Below are 25484 nucleotides of genomic sequence, written 5' to 3' on the forward strand. Positions count from 1 at the left end.
CCCCTGGCCACCATCGTCACCTCGCCTTGGCTTTCTCCCCCATCCACCTCCACGGCTGTTGTACTTAAAGTACTGCACAGGGGGGAATAAGGCAAAGTGCCACATTTATCGATAATACATGTATCAATCAACCCCATATCATAAGCATATGACATACACCTCTACCCCGACATAACGCGGGCTCGCATACAACGCGGTAAAGCTCCGACACGCTGATCCCGAACCACTTCCCTCTCCACAGAGGGCTGGTCACCTCCTGCCCATGCTGTGCTGCCCCGTGGAGTAGTCTGGGAGCTGACCTTGTTCGTGAAGACAGCAGGGCAAAAAAAACATTGAGTTCATTAGCTTTTTCCACATCCTCTGTCACACCTGCAGAAGCACGAGAATTACACCGAAGCATGGTTGTTAGTTCAGACAGCAAATCATTACAGTAAAATACACCTCTTGTAGCATAGCAAGCACGCAGAAAGACAGTCTTGTACATTTCTATCCCCTCACCCCCTTCCACACTACACAAAGCAAAGGAAAGTTGGCTGTCATAACCGTGCAGCATCAACTCAAAAAAATCACCTACCTTCTTGCTCGCTGGAGTGGGACGCCTGGGACTGGCTAGAGGCCTCCAGAATGGAGCAGAGTTCCTGACTCGCCACCCCACCTGGCGACCTAGCCGGGGGCTACACACCATCTGCTAACTCCACCTCCTCATCCCTGACTTTGTCCAGCCGCGCCAAAGTATCCAGGGGGCTGTTGGCAGTGGAGGTGGGGTTGCAGCCAAGGATAGCGTCCAGCTCCTTATACAGCCAGCCGGTCTACGGTGCAGCACCGGAGCGAAAGTTTGCCTCCCTTGCCTTCTGGTGCACCTTCCTCTGCTCCTTTATCTTCGCTCTGCGCGGCACTGAGGAAGCCACGCCCCCGTCCCTACTGGGCATGCACCAAGTGCCCTACAAATAGAAAAGGGAGCATCCCAGCTCAGTCTGGGCTGACCATCAGTGAGGAAGGATGTCTGCTGCTGGTGCCTGTCTCGGAGCAGCAGGAGCCCCACGAAAGCCAGCGGTGCGGGGACCCCGGCAGATGCCTGGATACCTGCGAACACCTCAGGGACTTCGGAGCCACCAGCACCAGTCCAGGCAGTGGAACCTGGGAACCCCAAAGTCACCCAGCCCACAGAGACAGCAGGAGTCAGGGTAGGAAGTAGCCCAAGGGAGGGACTACCCATAGTCCCAAGCATAGTCAGTGTGTTGCACTTGGATGCCCGCTGACTCGGTGGTGAACTCACTCGGTGCCACCAGGGCCCTGGGCTGGGACCCCCTACACTGGCCACCCCACCCTGGGGTGGTGGCCCTCCCCCTTCAGGCCACTAGGCCTTGCTGCCCATCAAATCAGGATAGCCTAATTGACTCTGGCTGCTTGGCCTTGCTGCCCTGCAGAGAAGGGTGTCCCCATTGACTTGGTCCGTGGGGCCCTATTGCTCTGTGGATCAGGGCAATTCTATAGACTCCGGCCACTAGGCCTTACCCCATAACACTTGACATAACCCTGCAGTGTAGGTCAGGGGAGAGTGTGCATGTGTGGGGAGAACCTTCAGCAAAAGGGGGAAAAGCGTCCTCCCAAGACTGCCATTTCTGCTCCTTCTGTAGAGTCCCCGGGGCAGGAGACCCCTCAGGAAAGTTTCCTTTGCAAGGCATCAATAATAAAATTGGTGAAAGTTCAGAATCAACATGGCCTGACATCAGAATTCCAATGCCCTAACCCGGAGCGAACGCGAATGGTCTGGCGTATTGAATGCAAGGCCCCGTGCCAGGCTGCAGCTGATTTGGTAGTTCTGGTGCTCAGAGAACAGGCCACAAAAAGGCCAATTCCACCCACTGTGAAAAATCAGCATGGAGCTAAGGGCAGAGCAGGGGTTTCTGCTTTCACTCCTGCTGGGGCATGCAGGGAACCCCGGGGCAAGCCTCAAAGAGCATCTGGAACTGAACTGGGGAAACCGGCCTTTCATAACAAGCAGCTCAAGTGTAGATGAACTGTTTTTTGTTTTGTTTTTTTACAATTTCTTATAACACTAAATAATCCTTCAATCCCAGTGTCACAATCCATGAAATTGCTTCAGCCTTGTAGTTTGCCCAGGGCGAAACTGAACATCGCTTCACATACAAGTGGGTGGAGGTCAACCTGTCACTTTTCAAGAGGGACTGCGCACAGAAGACAAGTGTTCGCAAAAAGAAAAGGAGTACTTGTGGCACCTTAGAGACTAAGCAATTTATTTGTGTTGTGTTTCATTCCTTATGTCCTGGCGCCATCGTGTGGCCATCTCCTTTCCCCACCTTTCTGTAACAAGTTTTGGGAGTTGGCACGGAAACTGTATTTCGCCGGGAAAGATGCAGGAACAGGGGCTGCCTGCATGTACCAAACACCCATAGAATGAGGCGTCCGTCCTTGTCAAACAATCATCTCCCTCCTTCGGTTCAGTGGCCGCTACTGTTCGTTCTCCCCAGGATCGGCAGCTGCATGAGGAAACCCCTCTGTGCCGAGCAGGAAGGAACACAAAGATTTTCTTTTAAAAGGAGCAGCCGCCTTCCTTCTTGAGTCAGATGAATTTATCTTCATTTCCCGTGTCTTAGGGGAGGAGTGGAGCTGGGGCCAACTCCTGCTGGGATATAGCTCCCCTCCCCCCTTGTTCAGTCCCTGGGGGCCCCTGTCTCCGCCCAGACCTGAGATGCTGCCCCCCACTCAAACCCAGCCTCCTCATTCGCTCCCTGGCTGTCACTGCTTTGCTTGCACAGTTGACACCTTTGTGACACACTCTTTTGAAGTGCATTGGTGGTATAGTGGTGAGCATAGCTGCCTTCCAAGCAGTTGAGCTGGGTTCGATTCCCAGCCAATGCAGTACTGCATTTTGTCCCCCTTGTTTGAAATTGGTCTCATTTCAGTCACACTGTGTTATAAGCACATTATTTAATGAGAAACTGCTCCTTGTAGGAATTTGCTACTGGTAGCAGTTACTCCTACGTAAGGGACAAGCAGTGGGGCCACTGGCTGATCGAGAAGCTAAAGGAGCACTCAAGGACGACAAGGCCATTGCGGAGAAACTCAATGAATTCTTTGCATTGGTCTTCACGGCTGAGGATGTGAGGGAGAGACCAAACCTGAGCCATTCGTTTTGGGTGACAGATCTGAGGAACTGTCCCAGACTGAGGTATCATTAGAGATTTTGGAACAAATCGATAAATTAAACAGCAATAAGCCACCAGGACCAGCTGTGAAATTGCAGAACTACTAACGGTGGTCTGTAAACTATCATTTAAACCCGCTTCTGTACCAGATGACTGGAGGAGAGCTAATGTGACGCCCATTTTTAAGAAGGGCTCCCGAGGTGACCCTGGCCATGACAAGCCCGTAAGCCTGACTTCCGGGCCGGGCAAACTGTCTGAAACTCTCATAAAGAACAATATGGCCAGACACAGAGATGAACAGAATTTGTTGGGAGCCGTCAGCGGGGTTTTAGGAAGGGGGGATCAGCCTCACCAAGCGGCTGGAATTGTCTGGGGGGGTCGACAAGCTGGGGACCGAGGGGACCCCGTGGACTCAGATTTTCAGAAACCCTCGGACAAGGGCCCTCCCCGAAGGCTCTTAGGCAAACTAAGCTGCCCGGGGGTTGCCTCCCTGAGCACCCCGGGCCCCAGCAGCCCCCGGCCCGTGTCCCGCCCCCCAGGGCGCAGCGCCCGGGGCAGGTGCGGGGTCCGGGGCGCCCCAGAGTGGCCCAGACTCCCCGGGCGGCTCTTACCAGAGCCCAGCTCCCACTCCTGGCCGGGGGGCGGGGCCACGGGAAAGGGGAGGAGCAGGGGGCGGGGCCAGGGAAGGAGAAGGAGACGTGGGTTTCGGGAAAGGGGAGGAGCAGGGGGCGGGGCCACGGGGAAGGGGAGGAGCAGGGGGCGGGGCCTTGGCGGAGGGGCGGAGCAGGGGGCGGAGCGGGGGGGCCGTCGCTCCTGGGGTTCGCGGGCTCAGCGGCGTCACTAGGGGAAGGGGCCGAACCCGCCCCACCCCCGCGCCAGCCGTCGCTGAGCGCTGCGCATGCGCCGCGCCCGCCGGGAGCCGGTGGAGACTCCATCTCCCAGCAGGCCCGGCGCGCCGCAGTTTCCGGGCATGCGCAGCTCGCGCCGGGGGGAGGGGGCTGTTTCCCCGCCCTTAGGCCTGCGTCCGCGGAGGGAGCCGGGACCGGCGACCGACAGCGGGTGAGTGCGGGGAGGGCCGGGACTCCCCCGCCCCCCCTCCGCGGAGCCTGGCCCGCCCCTCCCCCCGCCGTGGAGCCTCCCTTCCCCTCCCCCCCCGTACCGCGTATGACAGGCCCCGCCCCCCTTCCCAGCGCCGCGTCCGCCCTCGCCCGTTCTATCCGTTAACGGCCCCGCGCCCCCCCCCCGCCCGTTCTATCCGTTAACGGCCCCGCCCCCCTCCCCCCGCCCGTTCTATCCGTTAACGGCCCCGCCCCCCTCCCCCCGCCCGTTCTATCCGTTAACGGCCCCGCCCCCCTCCCCCCGCCCGTTCTATCCGTTAACGGCCCCGCGCCCCCCCCCCCGCCCGTTCTATCCGTTAACGGCCCCGCGCCCCTCCCCCCCGCCCGTTCTATCCGTTAACGGCCCCGCGCCCCTCCCCCCCGCCCGTTCTATCCGTTAACGGCCCCGCGCCCCTCCCCCCCGCCCGTTCTATCCGTTAACGGCCCCGCGCCCCTCCCCCCCGCCCGTTCTATCCGTTAACGGCCCCGCGCCCCTCCCCCCCGCCCGTTCTATCCGTTAACGGCCCCGCGCCCCCCCCCGCCCGTTCTATCCGTTAACGGCCCCGCGCCCCTCCCCCCGCCCGTTCTATCCGTTAACGGCCCCGCGCCCCTCCCCCCGCCCCTCCCCCCGCCCGTTCTATCCGTTAACGGCCCCGCGCCCCTCCCCCCGCCCGTTCTATCCGTTAACGGCCCCGCGCCCCTCCCCCCCGCCCGTTCTATCCGTTAACGGCCCCGCGCCCCCCCCCCCCCCGCCCGTGGCTGGTCCCCGAGGCGCCGGCGGGGGCGGGGGCGCGGCCTCGGGGAAGCGCGGGGCGGGGGCGGGGCCGTGACTCTGCGCCCCGGGGTCCCGGGGCCGGAGCCTTCGCCGCCCCGGGCAGCGGCTCCCTGTTGCGAGCCCCCCGGGGAGCCGCCTGCGCGCCCGGCTCCTGCCGGCTCTGCCCGGGGAGCGAGAGACTGGGCCGGGCTGGGGTCCACCCTGGGCCTGCCGGGAGGGGACGTGGCGGATTTCGGCGCCTCTCCCCAGGGCAGGGATTGCGGGGGGGCGGGGGGGGTGTGAAATCTCCTCTGCTCCCCCCCCCCCAAACCTGGCAACAGCCTTCTCCCCTTTTCTCCACCTGGGCGGTGTGGAGAGGAAATCCGTGTAAACTCCCTGTGTTCTCCCAAGCTGTGGGCTAGTTCTCTCTCCGCCTCAGGTTTTTCCCCATGTTCTCTCCACTGTCAGTTCACAGTCTCCTCAGACTTGGGGAGTTTTCCCACCCATTTTACCTGCCGCAGTTTCTCGTTGTGTAGGTGGGAAACTGTTGCCCTGAGCCCTTGTGGGATAGCTGCCGGAGACCTGGTAGGGTGACGCGGCGTTTGCAGGTGTCAGAGCAGCAGCCCTCTTAGTCTGTATCCGCAAAAAGGACAGGTTTCAGAGGAACAGCCGTGTTAGTCTGTATTCGCAAAAAGAAAAGGAGTACTTGTGGCACCTTAGAGACTAACCAATTTATTTGAGCATGAGCTTTCGTGAGCTACAGCTCACTTCATCAGATGTTTACCGTGGAAACTGCAGCAGACTTTATATACACACAGAAATCATGAAACAATACCTCCTCCCACCCCACTGTCCTGCTGGTAATAGCTTATCTAAAGTGATCAACAGGTGGGCCATTTCCAGCACAAATCCAGGTTTTCTCACCCTCCACCCCCCCACACAAATTCACTCTCCTGCTGGTGCTAGCCCATCCAAAGTGACAACTCTTTACATAATCAAGTCGGGCTATTTCCTGCATAGATCAAGGTTTTCTCACATCCCCCCCACCCCCATACACACACAAACTCACTCTCCTGCTGGTAATAGCTGATCTAAACTGACCATTCTCCAGGTTTAAATCCAAGTTAAACCAGAACATCTGGGGGGGGGGGGGGTAGGAAAAAACAAGAGGAAACAGGCTACCTTGCATAATGACTTGCAAAAGGACAGGAGGACTTGTGGTATCTTAGAGACGAACCAATTTATTTGAGCATGAGCTTTCGTGAGCGACAGCCCACTTCATCGGATGCATACCGTGTTTACAGTTACGCTGTGTTGATCTCAGTACATTGACCCTGGCTCAACATCGCTTGGGGAGCTGGTGTTACGGGTTGGCATAATGGACCGTTTACATTGGTGGAGACTAGGTTAAGTGCAGAGACACACGCAACTAAGTGCATGCAATGCAGCTACACTTGCAATGCAGTGTAGACCGGGTCTTTGTAGTGTAGACCAAGCCTGTGGGGGTTTAATCCTGGTGGGAAGACCTACCTCTAATAAAATCACTGTTTTGCTGTGTGACAGAGCCTAGAATGTCAGTTTCCAGGGAAAAAGTCTGGTGGGGGGGGACTCTGTGTGTGAAATGGACAAAAGCTCCTTCTGAAAACTCTCCAATTGCTCTTTTTGCCCCGACAGACTACAGAATAACGTTGATGTTTTGCTCTGGATCGTCCCACTGTTCCACAGGAAAGGCAATGGCTGCAGCAGAGTTATCTGAGGTATGGGATTATCACAGACATGGTTGGTGGGCTGTAGCTGGAGGGAGATGGTCAATAAATGTACAGGAGGGTGGGAGCTGCTGGAGATGGGAGAGGGCAGGAAATACCCAAGGTGGGGAAAGGGAGGGAACAAATTTGACAGAATGAATTCGGATTAGGCCCCACATTGAAGGAGAAGACTCCTTGGGTTTGGGTGTGGAACTTTCCCCTATTTGTGGAACAAGAAATAACCCCTTGGCCAGGGCTACGAAAACTTCCCAGGCTCCCAGTGCTGCAGCCCGAACCAGCTGACACACTCCATAATTTGACACACTTCATTATTTACCACTATCCCAAACTTCGTGTCATCTGCAAATTTCATCAGTGATATTGTGTTCTCTTCCAAGTTATTGATAAGCAAGTTAACTAGCAACAGGCCAATAACCGATCCCCATTGGTCCCCAATAGAGAAACACCCACGTGACCCTTTCGAGTTACATTTTGAAATGTATCAGCTGGTTTTGAATCTAGTTAGTGTATGTCATGTTAATTTTGTATTGTTGTAGTTGTTTAAGTATCCTGCAGTACCAAGTCAAATATCTTAGAGAAATCAAAGTGTTTTACGTTAATGCTATTGCTTTATCCACCAAATTTCTGAACTCCTTAAAAAAAAAAAATACAATTAGTTTGAGAGAATCTGTTTTCCCTCAATTTATGTTGATTGGAATGAATTATATTACCCTCTTTTAATTCTTTAATAATACCCTCCTTTCCCCCCCATTATCTTGCCTGACATCAAACCTGGGGTATTACCTTGGTCATCCCTTTTACACTTTTTTTAAATATAGGGGCAACTTTAGCTTTCTTCCAGTGTTCTGGAGTTTCCTCAGTGTTCCAAGAGCTATGTAAAAGCAGCATTAATGGTCCAGAGAGCTCCTCAGCTGCTTTTTTAAAACTCTTGAATGGAAGATATCTGGAACTGCTATTTTTAAAAATGTCTGACATTAATAGCTACTATTTAACATCCTCATGAATTACTATTTTAATGAAAAGACTGTCGTTGTCGTCATAAACATATCACAACATCATTTGCTTGTTTTCCCCAAATCCAGGAGAGAAATAGTCACTGAACATTTTTACTTCTTCGGTATTATTATTATTGATGTTTCTGCCCTTTCCATCTAGTAATGGGCCAATAAAATTGTTAGGATCTTTTTGTTATTAATATACTAAAATAAACACAATGCTCCTTCATATTTCCTTAATTCTGCTGGCCAGAGATTTCTCCATTTGTTTCTTTGCTTCACCTTACTAATTTTCTACAATTCTAAGCTTCTGACATTTTTCTTGTCAACTTTCTCTTCCTTCCAGGTGTTCGTTTATATATGTTATATAATTTTGTGGGAGGATATTGGGATTCCCGCCAGGAGACTGTCCCTGACCCTCCTGGGGACTCCATTTCCTGTATCAGTCTCTGGCTATTAGGTGTGTGATGAATATGAAGACCCCTGTCCCCTCTGTCCACTGGCCAGCGTGAGGGGCTCTCTTTTTCTTCCCTCAACCTGGTGCCTCCTGGCTGCTCAGGATGGGAGTGGGACTGTGCTACCATGTCATTCCCAGAGCTTCCATTTTCTTGTTCCTGCTCTCCCATGAATCCTGGGGTTGTACTAAAGTACTAAGTGTGGGGCTCTTGCTCTTTCAGGGGCCGGTGACTTTCGAGGAGGTGGCTGTGTATTTCACCGAGTCAGAGTGGGCTCTGCTGGACCCCGCTCAAAGAGCCCTCTACAGAGATGTCATGCAGGAGAACTATGAGTCTGTGGCCTCGCTGGGTAAGAATTCCTGTCCCTTTGGTTATTGGAAGCTGTGGGTTCTCTAAAGAATCTCTGTAGTGATAACTCTATACCTTTACTATTCATGCATGTGTACACTGGTTTCCATGTCTTGTCCCCCCTTGGCTTATGTCACGTCCCAGTATAATTTTTAGACATACACAAATTTTAAATGACCAATGGCACAGAAAGATTTTTTTTTTAAATTATTTAATTTATCCTTATTGGATGCATTAAAGTCCAAACCCAACACTTTGCTTTCTCTCCCAGGGCTATGACCATTGGATGTGGGAATTTTGGAAATATTTCTATGATTCCAGTACATACCTCAGTTTCCCTCTGTGCTTGATATTACTATAATCAGAGTGTAAAGACCAGGACACATGGGGTGTTTTAGTTACATAGCTGTCATGGAGTTCACACAGAGAGCTCTCTTGGAACTAAAGGCATGTCTACACTACAAGTGCGATGGCTGAAAGTGACCAGCCGAGAACTGTTTCGTACACCTAGCTGCGTCTAAAGTGAGGGCTAGGCTGATCTAACTATGGCTACGTCTACACTACAGAGTTTCGTCAGTGCCGTGTGTGTTGATTAAAGCAGGTTCTTCTTTGCGTGATGATCCCTATTGAATTCCACTGAGGCTAATCTGCATGCACCATGCTCCCGGAGATGGAGCTTTTTACAGTAGTAGTGTCTGTGGGTTCACGTGTGCGCCCTTGCATTGCCTTGTGGTTTTGCCTGCGTCTTCAGTTCCCTTTCACTGCCACATGTTCCAAGTCAGAGCTTCTGCTGTCCCCTCATCCGTGGTGATGCATTTTCTTTATTTAGTCAGGGTGTAACCTGCACAATTTAAAGCTCCCACCCCCTACCCGTTCTTGTGTATACGCAGGGACAAGAGGCCCAACTTTATCCCTCCCTAGGCTCGGGGCCAATATCCCTTCCTAGTGGTCTCCGGGTTCTACAGGTCTGCAGAGCCTGTTCACGGTGAAAGAGACTAACACAGTAATATCCTTAAACATGTGCATGTATTTATTAGCAACAAATCAATAGAATACACACGCCAAGCATCAAAGGCTCACCACTCCCAGCAAAGACAGCTGGATGTCTCCCAGTGGGCAGTCAGGATCTGCTCTCGTCCAGGGGTCTGACTTCTGTGCAGTATGGTCATGCAGGGATAAAAGACCTGGCACCTTTGGCCTTGAGCTGCATCTCGGAGTTTAGTTACAATGAGCATGTCTTCTGACCCTCATTATATAGTTAAAATGAGGATTTCTCTTATCTGTGCTTTAACCAATTACTTTACTATCCAATCATTTTCACTATACAGGGGTTCACATGCCTAAGACTGCCTACACATTAGCTCTTTTTTTTTTCAAAGTTAGTTAAAACTTCTCAAGGTCTACTTATCTCTATGCTTTGTTAGTGGAATACACTGTCACGGTAGAATTGCTTAACCAGCAGTAGACCAGGACACTCTGCCTATTGAAAGTACACTTTCTAACTATTTGCGATTTCTTTAGCAACAGCAAAACTTCTTACTTTTTATTATCAGACAGAAACTGCAGAAACTCAAGGCTAACTTATCCATTCTCTCGACTTTGTGAATATCTATCTCCAATTCATAGGGCTGCAGCTAATACTTTTCTGTTTGCCTATGACAAGGCCGAATTCCCCGACTCTGTAGTTTTGTTTGCAATTTATGGTGGCTGAGCCTACAAGATGGCTGTGGGTTATGCTAGGTCCAGGCCTCTCATTACAAGGACTTGGTTTTATGTAGTAGTTTTCTGGTTTCTGAACGTTTCGTAGGATTAAGGACTGGGGACGCCATTCTGGCAGTTTCCCACCAAACAATCCCCAACTCCCCACTTCACCCCCAGCAGCTGTGTCTGGGTACTCTCTATAGTCAGGCTTTTCCTGGTTTCTATAGTGATTTTTCTTGTTTCTGAAAGTTCCGCAAGGCTCAGGATGCAGTTCCCCTCCAAACCTTCCCCCCTCTCTCCCTTCAGCACCCAGGTTGGGATGCTGGATTATAACTAAGAGGACAGGATTCAATGTCATTTGTTCTCCCTCAACAACGAGCACCAATGCTGTCTGTACTGCTTGTGGGAAACCCACACCACATCCGGGTGCAGCATCTATCTCTACTTCCCTGCCTGTATGCAGGAAGACAGAGCCCCTCTCCCCTGCAAGAAGCACCTTGTGGAGGTCACCACTGGGCCACAGTCAAATCCTGGCCATGGAACACCCCAGTACATCGGACTGAATCCAGGAGCTACTGGTACCTGAGTCCCTGGGCACCAGCGCTGCAACAGCAGGATTAACCGGTTTGGCCATATGGGAGCTTGTGGCCCCAATATTCGTCTTCATAACAGTCCTGTTCAACATGGGAATCCTCTCCTGTAGCACAGACCTGTCCTTCGCCAAGCAGGCATTTGAAACAGGGATCAGCCCGGCCCTGATGGTACTGCCAGATCCGGAGGGATTTCTCCCATCATCCTGAGGCGAGGCGGTGTCATCGACTCTCTCCTTCCCCCAGACTACTGCTGTCAGTTTCAAGAGCTGCTAGGAAGGATACCTCATGCTCTTGAAATACCATTGGAGGAAGTGCAGCACACGCAGCACCACCTGCTGGACATTTTGCACGCATTGGTACTGGCCGGGGTGGCCCTATCAAAGGAGGGCACTCTCCAACAGACACACACTGTTAGATGGCACACAGAAAAGAGGTACAGTGTGCTTCCCCCGCCCCCACCCCCAAGGGTTCCAAGTTTCTATTCTCTCATCCTCTGCCCAATTCCCTGGTGATTCAGGCTGCTATGCAGTGAGCTAAACAACAGCACCCACGCTCCACCCCAGCTGACAATGAGGGCAAGAGACTGGACCTTATGGGTTGAAAGGTTTTCTCCTTGGACGGCCTCCGGTTATGGATCTTGAACTTCCTGGCAGTGATGGCCAAGTACGACTTCTTACAGTGTGGACATATGGCAAATGAGCTTCCTCAACAGTATCATGCCCAATTCCTATCAAGTATAGAGGAAGGCAAGTTGGTCACAAAGTCCATACTTCAGGCTGCGGTTGATTCAGCTGCGGTTGATTCAGCAGACACATCCTTGCGCATTTTGGCAACTGTAATCGTCATAAGGAGGGAATCTTGGTTTCCCTAGAGAAGTTCAGAATATGATCAAAGATCTCCCTTTTGATGAATCACACCTCTTCAATCAAAAGACGGATGACCCCTTGTACTCACTGAAAGATTCCATAGCCTCTCTGCGATCCTTAGGCATATATACATCAGCACCAAAGCAAACATGTTATCACCTGCCATCTTCTCACAGTGTTACAGAATCCCCAGTTTTACCACCAACAGGCCTATGAACCTCCTCAGAAACATCCTATAGTCCACAGATCCCATCCACCTGTTCCGACAGAGCAGTCCTCCACACAACACCGTCTGCCCTTAAGCTATATTTCTGAATGCAAGCAGAGAGCCGTCTCACTTCTCCTGCATCCCAAATTTCTACCAAAGGTGGTTTCCTGCTTCTATTTCAACCTACCTGCTTTCCCGAATCACATGCTTTGAATGAGGAACAGCAGCTTCACTCCCTGGATGTACGTCGGGCCCTGGTCTTTTACTTACAAAGGACAAAGTCATTCCAGAAATCTCCTCGGCTATTTGTCGCCATAGCAGAGAGAATTAAAGGGCAGGCCATATCCACACAGAGAATCTCGAAGTGGGTCTCAGGGTGAATTGAGCTCTGTTATCAATTGTCAGGATGGTCCCAACCAGGTGGGATATGGGCCCGTTCCACAAGAGAGCCAGCATCGATTACCGCCACGCTCCGTGACGTGCCCCTTATGGACATATGTAAGGTGACCACATGGAGTTGGATACACATCTTTTCTTCTCATTATGCTACAAAGTGTGGCAGTGTATACATTCCAGTGTAGGCATAATTCATGTCTTTACTGCAAACTTAACTCGACATCCAACTGCCACAGTTATTAAGTTGGTTGTGCATGTCCACACCACACTCCTTGTGTTGGTGGAGTGCATCCTCATAGCAGTGCTTGCATTGATGTAGAGAGCAGTGCAACTCGCCTCAGGGGTTTTTGGGAAGGGCTTGCAATGCCTCATGGGACCAAAACATTCTCACAGGAGTGACTGGAATCATGGCTTCAACATCCAATGATGCAGTTTTCTCCACTGATTTCATCTGCAGCCCACAGTGTTTTGCGCCTTTTTTTCAAAAGGCTGGCATAGCCTTGGGTATGCTATCTCCAGAGAAGCATGGACTCCACTCAGCTGTGCACTATTGTGGTGAGCGTTGCAAACACCACACGTGTCTTATCCTATAGGATATTTCCAGAGCTGTGTCACATTCTGTGCTGCAGTTCCTCTCAATGTCCTTCAAATAGCACTGCTGGAAACAATGGAACAAAAGTTTCCGGTTGCTGTCGGCAGCTGCCCTGCAGCTGAATATGTTGGAGTGCTGGTTCTGGTCCCGAGAAACAAGCACTGACCGGTGGGATTGCATCTTTGTGCAGGTATGGGATTACGAGCAGAGACTGCAGAACTTTTGTATGCGCAAGGCCACTTTCCAGGAACTGTATGTGGAGCTCTCCCCAGCCCTGAATTGCAGGGATGTGAAACTGAGACCTGCTCTGACAGTGGAGAAGCAAGTGGTGATTACTGTGTGGAAGCTTGCAACTCCAGATTGCTACTAGTCATTGGGGAATCAATTAGAAGTGGGTAAGTCCACCGTGGGGGTTGCTGCGATCCAAATAGGCAGGGCCATTAAACGCCTTCTGCAAAGAAGAATAGTGCCTCGGGGCAATCTGCAGGACATACTGAATTGTTTTGCCGCAATGGGGTTCCCTAACTGCAGTGCGGTGATAGATGGCCTGCATATCCCTATCTTGGCACCAGACCACGTTGCCACAGAGTACATAAACAGAAAGGAAAACTTTTCTATGGTGTTACAAGCGCTGGTGGATCACTGGGAACATTTTACTGACATGAACGTGGGATGGTCTGGGAAGGTGCATGATGCGCACGTCTTTTAAGAACACAGGTCTGTTCAGAAAGTTGCAAGCAGGGACTTTCTTTCCAGACTGCAAAAGCACCCTTGGGGGCATTGAAATGCCAATGGTGATATTGGGAGACGCAGCCTATCCCTTATTCCTGTGGCACATGGAGCCGGACGCCTGGACAGCAGTAAAGATCGGTTCAATAATAGGTTCAGCAAGTACAGAATGGTGGGTGAATGTGCCTTTGGCCATTTGAAGGGTCACTGGTGCATTTTGCTCACTAGGTTAGACCTCTGTGGGCGGGAAAAACATCTCCCATGATTATAGCTGCTTGTTGTTTGCTTCATAATATATGTGAAGCAAAGGGCGAGAAGTTTCCACAGACGATCCACCTCCACACCCCACCCCATCTGCTAATTTTGAGCAGCCAAATACCAGGGCTATAAGAAGAGCTCAGGGTGGACAATGTGTCTCAGGGAGGGATTGAAACTCATTTTAGTAATGACCCACAATAATGTGCGCTGCTATTCTGTATCATTCCTACCCATAGTCTGAACCTTGCTGTGATTGCTGTGCTTTGTTCTCGTGCACATCCCTCCACCTCCCCTCACCTCGTGCTTTGAATGAATAAAGATGATTTCATTTTCAAGACATACTTTTATTGCACACAGATGTAAACACTGAAAGATCTGTCTAAGAATTAACCTTGGAAAGATGATGGAATAAAATTGGGAGTGGGAAAAACACATACATTCTCTCTATAAAAGTACAGCGGCCTTGCCTGTCATACATCAGCACATGTGCAGCTGTTGTTCTTGACACCCTCCTCTGGGGTTGAGTGGAAGGGATATTGCAGTGCCCCCTTTGCCTAGTGGAACGTGAGGTGGGGGAGTAGAGTGATGTTGGAATGTTGCTCTGCAGGGGCCGAAGAGGGAGTCAAACCTCAGGGTTTTTTTCCCGAAGGTCAACCAGATGTTTGTTCCTTCAGAATCCCCAGCTTCTCTTGCAGTGGGCCATGCTCTTTCTCTTGGGATGCTCACCTGCTCGCCATGTCCTTTTTTCTGAGAGCAGTCCTCCACACCCTTTGCTGTGTCCACTGTTCCAGAGGCATTCGTTATCTCATATTCTTTTGTCTCCATCTTGTCTGGGAGAGCCTCTCTGCCGGTGTGGAGGAAGAGCTGAAGGCCACACTTCCAGCTATAACACATCCAGAGCACAAAGGAACCACTGTCAGGACAGACCCAGGATGTAGTGCAGGATTTCTATAGAGAAATCACTCCACTGAATCCATGCCAGTATAAAGCATAACATTTTCATTTCTACAAGGTATTTATTGAGCCGGTCTGCTGTCCCAGCTATGGTGAGTATGGCATGGGGGCAGGGGCACCAGACCATCTGCAGCGGGAGGGGAGCCACCTGTGGCGGAACCAGAGGTGGCCAGGGGACCATGCTCACCTCCCCTTTGTAATATGGACGTTGTCTGGAGGCTGGGAACCAGGCTTCCCCATCCCAAACTGCAAGCCTTGGCAGAAGTGGCTTGGGGGGGGGGGGGTGCTTGTGCTGGTGTGTGGCCACTACAACATTTTCCTCCCCCAGCCCCCACCCTCTGTTTCCACTGCTGCTCTCCGGTGCCTCAAGCTTGCTGTTTCTGAGGTCAGTGCTGACCCCTGCCACCCAAACTAGGGTCAGGTTTTGTGAAGGATGAGGGAAGGGGCAGTAAATCACAAGGAGGGATTGCAGCACCTCCTGAAATATGTAGTCTTTGCTCTGTCTTGGTCACTTTCTGATCTGGCAGAGGCACTCCGCCAGTGTGCAGGGGGTTCCCCTGAAGGCCATATCTGCAGAAGCACAACAATTACATGGGCATATTATTCTTAGTTCACACACAGCATCGAATCATTACAGTAAAATGCATCTCTTGTAACATACCAAGCACACAGCAACACAGTCATGTACATTTCTATCCCCTCACCCACTTCCACGCTAAACAAAGCAAAGGAAGGTTGGCCATCATAACCATGCAACATCAACTCAAAAAATCACTTCCCAGGGGTTTCCTCTCTTGCTTCTTGCTCACTGGAGTGGAATTCCTGGGACTGGCTAGACACCTCCGGAATGGAGTAGAGTTCCTGACTCGCCATCCCACATAGTGTGTAGCCCACGGCTACATCTCCATCTGCTAACTCCACCTCCTCATCCATGACTTTGTTGTCAGGGTTAGGTTCACTTGACTCTGCGTTCAGCCACGCCATGCATATGAGTGGTGGCAGCATCTACCCATCAAGGTTACTTAAAAAAAGTAAATTTTATTAAAAACAAAAAGAAAGAAAATACATCTGGAACTTAGGCTTTTGCTTGATTTTAAAAGAGCAATTCCAAAAATCAAGCACCCAAAATAGCTTTCTTGGGGGTTCAGCTTAAAGGTTACAAGCAAACAAAAACATCTGGAAAAAAAAAAGGAGTACTTGTGGCACCTTAGAGACTAACAAATTTATTTGAGCATAAGCTTTCGTGAGCTACAGCTCACTTCATCTGGGGTTAGCAGAGAGGAGTCTGCAAGCCAATGAGAAATAAAAGAAATAAACCTGATCGCGTCTAGCTAAACATTCTGATCTATGGACACATTGGAGTTCAGATAAGTAGTTCTAGGCATGATCTGATGACTTATAATCATACCTGGCTTAGCTGCGTATAGCATGGCTGCTCTGACCCTTCAGCCCAGAGAGAACAGACAAAGGGAAAGTTTCTTGCCCAATTTTAAAAAGTTCTCCCTTTCCATTGGTCAAGTGCCCACTTTTTTTCTTTACCTGGGGGACTTTTTAACCCTGTACAGGTAAAGCAAGTAAAGAACAGCTACCAGGAGGGATTTTACAGCTAACTTGCTGGCTGGGTGTCCATCAAAGTAGCTATCCCCCCACTTTATTTATTACAATAGCCAAAAGGAAGTTTTCCCTCCAATTTTAAAAAGTTGTAGCCCTCCCATTGGCTCTTGTGGTCAGGTGCCCACTCCTTTCCTTTTACCTGTGGGCTTTTTTAACCTTTTACAGGTAAAGCAAGCAGAGAACCGCCACCAAGAGGGACTTTATAGCTAACTGGCTAGCTGGGTGTCCATAAAAGGGAGCTACTCCCCCTTCCCCTGCTTCATTTATCAGAGCCCTACACAGTTGGTAAACAAAGCAGGTATAGCTACCAGGCCTCGATGGAGATGTCTTTTCTTCTCTTCTCAGGCACTTGGTCTGTCAAATGTCCCCCCAAAGCAGGGTGTTGGCTACCTGGAGATCCTCTGGTCCAAAAGTCCTTCGTAGCAAGGTTTTGTCTACCCTGCCTGTTCTACAGCATCACAGGCCTCTTCAGATATTAATTGGGAACTGCTAATATACCTGTCATATTCTTAGTACTTACACCACTCGCTCTCAAAGAAGTCGCATGCCCCCGAAATATGCCCTGTGGGCATTTCATTACTTGTTTTCCTAATTAATATTTTTGGAAGAGGGCTAAAGAGAGACAGAGACCAAAGATCACTTGGTGTATACTTTCTCATCAATCATTCCCTCGAGCTGTTAAGGTGGTGCAATCCCAAAGGGTCATCTTGATCCAGGTCAGTTAGTACCATGCTCACCGTTCAGGTGTTTTCTGTGCATTTACTTAGTGAGCTGGCCATCAACTGACCATGACCAAAGTTCCAGCTAACTCACACACACACACACACACCCTGGTTGTAACCATTCATAATCCATAGTTGTGTCAGCATTCAAGTGCAATTTCAGCATACCATCTGATACTAAGAGAACCCTGCTCCCAGAATCCTTTAGCAAATTCAGACGTCTCCAGCCTTACTACATTCATATTAAGTCATTCATAATAATTCAGCACCATCCCAACAAATATGACTGATAATATTCACTGTCCTGCTGCTTTGAGCAAAGGAAGCTGGCCTAGGGATGTTACTCCTTAAAATAAACTGGGGTTAAACAGAACCTTTGTGACAAGATGTGAGTGAAAGCACCCCTGTAATCACACCCTATACACCACTGTAATAGCCTTTGTACAAAATATGCCTTGTGAGGTATCACTTGAAAACCAATAACTTACTGGTCAATAATTCAGTGAAATTTATGTAACAAAGTTGTATGTAAAGTTATGAATTCCCCCTGTATGATAGGTTTCAGAGTAGCAGCCGTTTTAGTCTGTATTTGCAAAAAGAAAAGGAGTACTTGTGGCACCTTAGAGACTAACAAATTTATTTGAGCATGATGATGTTAGTAGATGTTCAAACTGACACAGCCATGACTAGGTAAAAGTTGTTAACCCAGTCTAACCTAAACAACGGAATGTGTATTTACCTCAATTTGCATATAAGTAATAGGGTCCTTGAGACAGCAAGAGGAGGAAATGGCAGGAGCCAAGGCAAATTTGCATTCAGCATACACAGGAGAGAAGAATGAGCCTGGCTCCACCTTCACCGCTAGACTCCATGTCACCTTCTTTGCTGTTTGAATAAACTTTGCTTTGAGGGGCAATCCTGAGTAGAATCCACTTCAAAGGGTGACCGCACTATAAAAGTGAGGGGCAAAACCACCCCAAGGTACTTCTTAGGTGAAAGAGAGAAAGGAAGAAGACAAAGGAACCAGCCCTTTGACTCTGGTGGAGATCCTGACCTGACAATTTGCTCAACCGTGGGCACACGTGCTCAGGATTTTACCTTGAACAAAGTTGTGCTTGTTAAGTTTTAGAAAGCATTTTTATCTTTATTTCTCTTGTAACCATTTCTAACTTTTAATATTTATGCTTCTACTCACTTAAAATCTCTCTTTGTAATTAAATAAACTTGTTTTATTTGTAATCAAAACTAACCCAGTGTTGTGTTTTAAATTGAACTGTTTAGTAACTCCAGTTAAAGTAGCAAATTCTTGAATATTGGTCCCTTGAGGGGCAACGGACCTCTCAGATGTGAACTGTCCAGGAGAGGGCTGGCCAGTGCAGAACACACATTTTGGGGAAAAGGACTGGGAGTATGTTGGGGCCACCCTGCACATAGTTACCAAGGCTGGTGGAGGCCAAAGTGGGACTGGACTGTTTCTCACAGGCTGCTGGGTCAGGGCTGTAGCCTTCCACAAACACTCAGGGTGTGACCAGCATGCTGGTAAGCTGTTTGTCAGCGGCCCAGGTTGGGAGCTACAACACCAAAGCAATGTGAGGCATCCAGGATTACAGGGCAGGTGGTGACACAACCTTTCGGAGGTCTGGATTGCACACCCAGAATGTGACACAAGTTTCCCACAAATTCAATTCATCTTGCTTGTTTTCTGTCACTTGTGCAGGGTTTCCAGTTTCCAAACCTGATGTGATCTCCTGCCTGGAACGAGGGGAGGAGCCATGGGTCCCAGACCTCCAGGACTCTGAGGAAAGAGAGACCCCGAGAGATACCTGCACAGGTATCAGTTAAACCAGCACCAAATCTGTCCCTGAATTAAGGAAATATTTGGGATTCCTACTAAGCCCTTGTGAGCTGTCTGAATTCAGGATTGTTTTCAGGAGATGTGGCATCCTCATGGCAGACTTCACTTACGGCTTCCTACCTGTCCTGACTCATGCCTGACAGTAGCTCCCTCTCCAGTCTACTTTCTCCCTGTATGTTTGGTTGAGATTTAGACCCAGAATTGATCCCCTCCTCTCTCTCCTGTGGGGAAAGGCTTGGGGGAGATTCAGCTCTTTCTTTGTTTGATCTCTCTGTCACTTACTTTTGTTTGTTCCCCCCTTTCTTCCACTCCTCTCTCTGAGGTTCCCTTTTTTTCTGGCAAAGGAAAGTGACTTATGTCTGGTTTCTCTCTATCCTAGCAGATGATGGGATGGTGAATGAGAATGAGAATCCTCAACAAGACGATTCTGAGCAAGTAGAAGCACATGAGACGTTATCGGAAAGATCCAAAGGGAATGTTTCCTCGAATTGTGCGCAGGCAAATGCCTGTGAGAGTCAGCACAGAGCAGAAGAAAAGTTCAGTAGAGGCTCAGACCTTATTAGACATGAGAGAATAGACACTGGGGGAACACCGTACATCTGCCTGGAGTGTGGGAAAACCTTCAAACATAACTCAGTCTTTATCATACATCAGAGAATCCACACTGGAGAGAGACCATACATGTGCCCTGTGTGTGGGAAAAGCTTCAGTCGCAGCTCAAACCTTATCACACATCACAGGATCCACACAGGGGAGAAACCCTACACTTGCCATGAGTGTGGGAAAAGCTTCAGTCGGAGCTCAGAGCTTAGGATACATAGGAGAATCCACACAGGAGAAAGACCCTACACTTGCTGTGAGTGTGGGAAAAACTTCATTCGGAGCTCAGAGCTTAATAAGCACCAGAGAATCCACACTGGAGAGAGACCCTACAGATGTACTGAATGCGGGAAAGACTTCATTTATAGCTCACAGCTTGTCACGCATCAGAGAATCCACACTGGAGAGAGACCCTACTCGTGCCCTGAGTGCGGAAAAGGGTTCACTTCTAGCTCACAGCTTGTCTCGCATCAGAGAATCCACACTGGAGAGAGGCCCTACTCATGCCCTGAGTGCGGGAAAAGCTTCAGTTCTAACTCACAGCTTGTCTCACATCGGAGAATCCACACAGGGGAGAGATCCTATCCATGCCCTGCGTGTGGGAAAAGCTTCACTCATCGTTCACAGCTTATCACACATCAGAGAACCCACACGGGAGAGAAACCCTACACATGTCCTGAGTGTGGGAAGAGCTTCAGTCGGAGCTCAAACCTTATCATGCATCATAGAATCCACACAGGGGAGAAACCCTACACTTGCCTTGAGTGCGGGAAAAGCTTCAGTCGGAGCTCAGAGCTGATCAGACATCAGAGAATCCACACAGGAGAGAGACCTTACACGTGTCCAGAGTGCAGGAAAAGTTTCACTCGGAGCTCAGATCTTAGTAAGCACCAGAGAATCCACACTGGAGAGAGGCCCTACAGATGCCCTGAGTGCGGGAAAGGCTTCCGTTATAGCTCACATCTTGTCTCACATCGGAGAATCCACACAGGAGAGAGGCCCTACTCATGCCCTGAGTGTGGGAAAAGCTTCAGTGATAGTTCACAGATGATCACACATCAGAGAAGCCACACAGGGGAGACCCCCTACACATGTCCTGAGTGTGGGAAAGGCTTCAGTTGGCACTCAAACCTTATCACACATAAGAGAATCCACACGGGAGAGAAACCCTACACATGTCCTGAGTGTGGGAAAAGCTTCAATCGGAGATCAAACCTTGCCGCACATCACAGAATCCACACAGGGGAGACACCCTATAGCTGCCCTGCGTGTGGGAAAAGCTTCAGTCGGAGCTCAGAGCTCATCATACATCAGAGAATTCACACAGGAGACAGACCCTACACTTGCTGTGAGTGTGGGAAAAGCTTCATTCGGAGCTCAGAGCTTATCATACATCAGAGAATCCACACTGGAGAGAGACCCTATAGATGCCCTCAGTGCGATAAAGGCTTCAGTTATAGCTCACAGCTTGTCTCGCATCAGAGAATCCACACAGGAGAATAACACTATATTTGTATTCAGTAGGGCTACCCAAAGATTTTTTGTTTCTTTTTTGTTGTGGGTTTTTTGGTTGGTTGGTTGTTTTTTTAATGGCTAATTCCCACATATTGGTCTTTAAGGTTGATTGCACCATTTCCTTTACTGTCGTCTCTCAGCTCCCCTCAGGTGAGTTGCTGTCTTCTACCTTTTGCAGTTCACCTTACTTTGGGGTGAATCCTGTGATCCTTTTTTTCAACTCTTTAATTTTATGAGTTATGGGAGTGTGTGTCCCTCCAGGCAGAAATGTCCATCAGTCCGAGTTGGGGGAGAGAGGGTTGACCTCATCTAGCTACAGTGAGATAAAAACTATCTGTGCCTTACCTGCACTAGAACTGTACATTGAGTTAGGCCATGTCTACACTACCACTTATGTCAGCAAAACTTACGTCGCTCAGGGGTGTGAAAAAAGCCCACGCTCCTGAGTAACATAAGTTTTGCCAGCATAATTGGCAGCGTGCACAGCGCTATGTCAACGGTAGAGTTTCTCCCACCGATATAGCTACTGCCGCTCATTGACGGTGGTTTAATTGTGTCAACGGGAGAGCTCTCTCCCACCAGCATAGAGCAACTACACAAGAGATCTTACACCAGCACGGCTGCATCAGTACAGCTGTGCCACTATAAGGTCTCTAATGTAGACACCGCCTAAATTGCTCAAATTAGCTATCTTGATGTAAAAACACAACTCTTTTCAGGGCAGACATAACCCAGGTGCAATGGTTGTGGTTAGCTTTCCCCTTGTGCTGACCTGATTTCCATCACTCTTCAGCCTGGGCTACACTGCAGGGGCGGGGGTTGAACTAAGATACACAACTTCAGCTATGCTATTTGTGTAGCTGAAGTCAAAGTATCTTAATTCAACTTACCTGGCCGTCCTCACGGTGGCGAGTCGACCACGGCGGCTCCCCCGTTGACTCTGCTTACTTTTCCTGCCGAGGTGGAGTACAGGCATCAATTCGGGGATCAATCTGTATCCCATATCAAGGTTCCTTCCCCACTCTGAACTCTAGGGTACAGATGTGGGGACCTGCATGAAAAACCCCCTAAGCTTATTTTTACCAGCTTAGGTTAAAACTTCCCCAAGGTACAAACTATTTTACCTTTAGCCCCTGGACTTTATTGCTGCCACCACCAAGCATCTAACAAATATATAACAGGGAAAGAGCCCACTTGGAAACGTCTTTCCCTCCAAAATCCTCCCAAAACCTACACCCCCTTTCCTGGGGAAGGCTTGATAAAAATCCTCACCAATTTGCACAGGTGAACACAGACCCAAACCCTTGGATCTTAAGAACAATGAAAAATCAATCAGGTTCTTAAAAGAAGAATTTTAATTGAAGAAAAAGTAAAAGAATCACCTCTATACAATCAGGATGGTAAATACCTTACAGGGTAATCAGATTCAAAACATAGAGAATCCCTCTAGGCAAAACCTTAAGTTACCAAAAGAGACAAAAACAGGAATAAACATTCCATTGAGCACAACTTATTTTATCAGCCATTTAAACAAAACAGAATCTAACGCATATCTAACTAGATTGCTTATTAGCCCTTTACAGGAGTTCTGCATTCCTGCTCTGGTCCCCGCAAAAAAAAAAAAACACAGAGAGGACCCTTTGCCCCCCCCCCCCAGGTTTGAAAGTATCTTGTCTCCTCATTGGTCATTTTGGTCAGGTGCCAGCGAAGTTATCTTAGCTTCTTAACCCTTTACAGGTGAAAGGGTTTTTCCTCTGGCCAGGAGGGATTTAAAGGTGTTTACCCTTCCCTTTATATTTATGACAGGTGCCAAGGCCCTTTTCAGTTTGAGGAGGCTAGCTATTAGAGCATGTCCATTTAACCCTCAGACTAGGCTGTGGAAACCTTCAGAACTTTTATTTTTTGTGTCACATGAAGCCGTGTTCTCAGCTCTCTGTGCTTAGGTATCATGCTCTGATCCTAAATCAGACTCGTTGGGGCTGGAAATGAGTGTCACAGACCTACAGGGGGAATTTGAAAGGATCCCAAACAGATTAACCTTTCTGTGCTTTAATCCTTGTTTCTGTCTATTGGCAAAGTTGCTTTCAGGATTTTTCCAGCTGAGCTGGGATTGTTTCCAGGTGGGAAGGTTGGCTGATATTCCCCATTATGATAATTCTAAAACCTTTGTAACTAGCATGACAGAATAGTAATGAGGTGATGCTGAGTGAAGAAGGTTTGAATGGATCAGAGGACAGCGCAATAGGAAAATCTGTTCTAATTTTGGCATCATGAGAGTAAGATGTTCTGGAGTTTCATTTTATATGATACTGATACTGTCTTATTCTCTTGTGTGTTTTGGGTTTCTCTTTCCTGAGGGCATTTGATAACAACTGGACTTTAGTTTCTTTATGATAGGGTGAAGTTCAGTTTTTTGGTGGAGTTTGAGACAAATGACCATTTACTAAAACAATAATTTCTTTTCATGTATGTCTATTTTTCCACTCCTCCATTATGACATGGAGGAAGTTCAAGAGCAGTTCAGTCGTCAGGAATGAGTACTCAAAGCTATTGGATTTGCTACCACAGAAACAGTAGCATTTTAAAAATTCTACATCTAACTAAGGAATGGAATTGAATAACAATGTGATCATATAGTTTGGGTCAATATTGTCTTAGAGGATTCAATACTCCACAGTAAGTGACTTGGAACTCAGCAAAATGCCCATGTATTTGGGTCACAAGGCAGTTGTGGCCCAGACCTAACAGGAGGTGTCTTCTGAAGATCTCTCTTTCATAATCAAGTGCATATTGTGTATTATTTCAGAACACAGTTCCTACCTATGTAGAGATGGAGAAAATGGAAGTGGTATTTTTGCTGAGTTTACACCTTATAGATGCTGCAAATATGTATAAAATAAAATCCGTTGTGAGTGTGAGCTGCAGCAGTCGATCTATTTTTAATAGATACCCCACCTTTGGTAACTTACACGGCTTGTGAACCAGGCCCATATCTGTGCCACCAGATTAATAAATAAACTGGGCATGCCTGGTTGGGGAAGTGATTCCTCACTCTATGACTACTGAAATTTTCTGTGATGTGGTAAAGGAGTCTACTCCAGAGAAGTAAAGTTACCCTGACCATGGCTAAGGATTAGACTAGTTTTTTTACCCCAGAGATGGAAACTAGGGTAACTTTAGGCTCAGGTAAGCTGTTTATGTTAGAACACTATCTCCTAGTTCGGTGGCAGATTATGGTTCAAATGATGTTGTGGTAAGATATTGGGGAGTTGTCCTTTACCATTTGGATCCAGAGTTTTATGAGCCAAAGAAACAAACAGTTGATGCCTTCAGAGGACAGCCCTTCCCCATGGATCCCTATCTGGCTGTCTTGTTGGAGAAGAAGCACTTCCATGCTGTGCAAGTGATGTTAACCAATGAGGGAATGAATGTCAGACTCCCAAGCTCAGACTGCAGGACTGATGACTGTTGAGTCCTGATTCCATGGTTCTGGCTCTCAGTTTTGCTCCCATGTCCTATGAATTTGCATTACTTCTCCATCTCCTGCAACTTTGAAAGATCAGAAATTGTGAAAATAGAATACAAGTGTTGTTTCTCAAGAGAACACATTTGAGATGACTTCCACCAACACTTATGACCGAAGACCCAGAGAGAAATGAGCTCCCAGAAATAGAAGGTTTCAGAGGAACAGCTGTGTTAGTCTGTATTCGCAAAAAGAAAAGGAGTACTTGTGGCACCTTAGAGACTAACCAATTTATTTGAGCATGAGCTTTCGTGAGCTACAGCTCACTTCATCAGATGTTTACCGTGGAAACTGCAGCAGACTTTATATACACACAGAAATCATGAAACAATACCTCCTCCCACCCCACTGTCCTGCTGGTAATAGCTTATCTAAAGTGATCAACAGGTGGGCCATTTCCAGCACAAATCCAGGTTTTCTCACCCTCCACCCCCCCACACAAATTCACTCTCCTGCTGGTGCTAGCCCATCCAAAGTGACAACTCTTTACATAATCAAGTCGGGCTATTTCCTGCATAGATCAAGGTTTTCTCACATCCCCCCCACCCCCATACACACACAAACTCACTCTCCTGCTGGTAATAGCTCATCTAAACTGACCATTCTCCAGGTTTAAATCCAAGTTAAACCAGAACATCTGGGGGGGGGGTAGGAAAAAACAAGAGGAAACAGGCTACCTTGCATAATGACTTAGCCACTCCCAGTCTCTATTTAAGCCTAAATTAATAGTATCCAATTTGCAAATGAATTCCAATTCAGCAGTTTCTCGCTGG

General features: G+C 48.7%; 1 protein-coding gene and 1 non-coding gene across 4 annotated transcripts; both read left to right on the plus strand.

Moving 5' to 3' along the window:
- The first annotated feature begins 2811 nt into the window (after positions 1-2811).
- TRNAG-UCC (transfer RNA glycine (anticodon UCC)) lies at positions 2812-2883 on the plus strand. Its single transcript has one exon. It is a non-coding gene; the product is annotated as a tRNA-Gly (tRNA).
- A 1268-nt stretch (positions 2884-4151) lies between these two features.
- Positions 4152-24106, plus strand: LOC140904210 (uncharacterized). 3 transcript variants are annotated; one of them, XM_073326608.1, is made up of 6 exons: positions 5121-5675; positions 6231-6324; positions 6696-6778; positions 8460-8586; positions 18936-19049; positions 19456-24106. In XM_073326608.1, the coding sequence occupies exons 2-6, from the start codon at positions 6273-6275 to the stop codon at positions 21174-21176; spliced, it is 2097 nt and encodes a 698-aa protein (XP_073182709.1). In that variant the 5' UTR covers positions 5121-5675; positions 6231-6272; the 3' UTR covers positions 21177-24106. The 3 variants fall into 3 exon arrangements, with proteins under 3 accessions (XP_073182710.1, XP_073182709.1, XP_073182708.1); XM_073326607.1 differs by having other exon boundaries at positions 5122-5675; positions 19453-24106; XM_073326609.1 differs by lacking the exons at positions 5121-5675; positions 6231-6324 and adding an exon at positions 4152-4229 and having other exon boundaries at positions 19453-24106.
- Positions 24107-25484: the final 1378 nt, after the last annotated feature.

The sequence above is a fragment of the Lepidochelys kempii genome, chromosome 28, assembly GCF_965140265.1.
Source record: "Lepidochelys kempii isolate rLepKem1 chromosome 28, rLepKem1.hap2, whole genome shotgun sequence".
Taxonomy (NCBI): Eukaryota; Metazoa; Chordata; order Testudines; family Cheloniidae; genus Lepidochelys; species Lepidochelys kempii.

Excerpts from the sequence above, each read along its gene's own strand:
- LOC140904210 (XM_073326607.1), top strand. The coding sequence starts at position 6,273 with ATGAGCTTTCGTGAGCGACAGCCCACTTCATCGGATGCATACCGTGTT. Across the intron at positions 6,325-6,695 it reads GGATGCATACCGTGTTTACA|ACTACAGAATAACGTTGATG; the intron begins GTTACGCTGTGT and ends TTGCCCCGACAG. Across the intron at positions 19,050-19,452 it reads CCCGAGAGATACCTGCACAG|CAGATGATGGGATGGTGAAT; the intron begins GTATCAGTTAAA and ends TCTCTATCCTAG.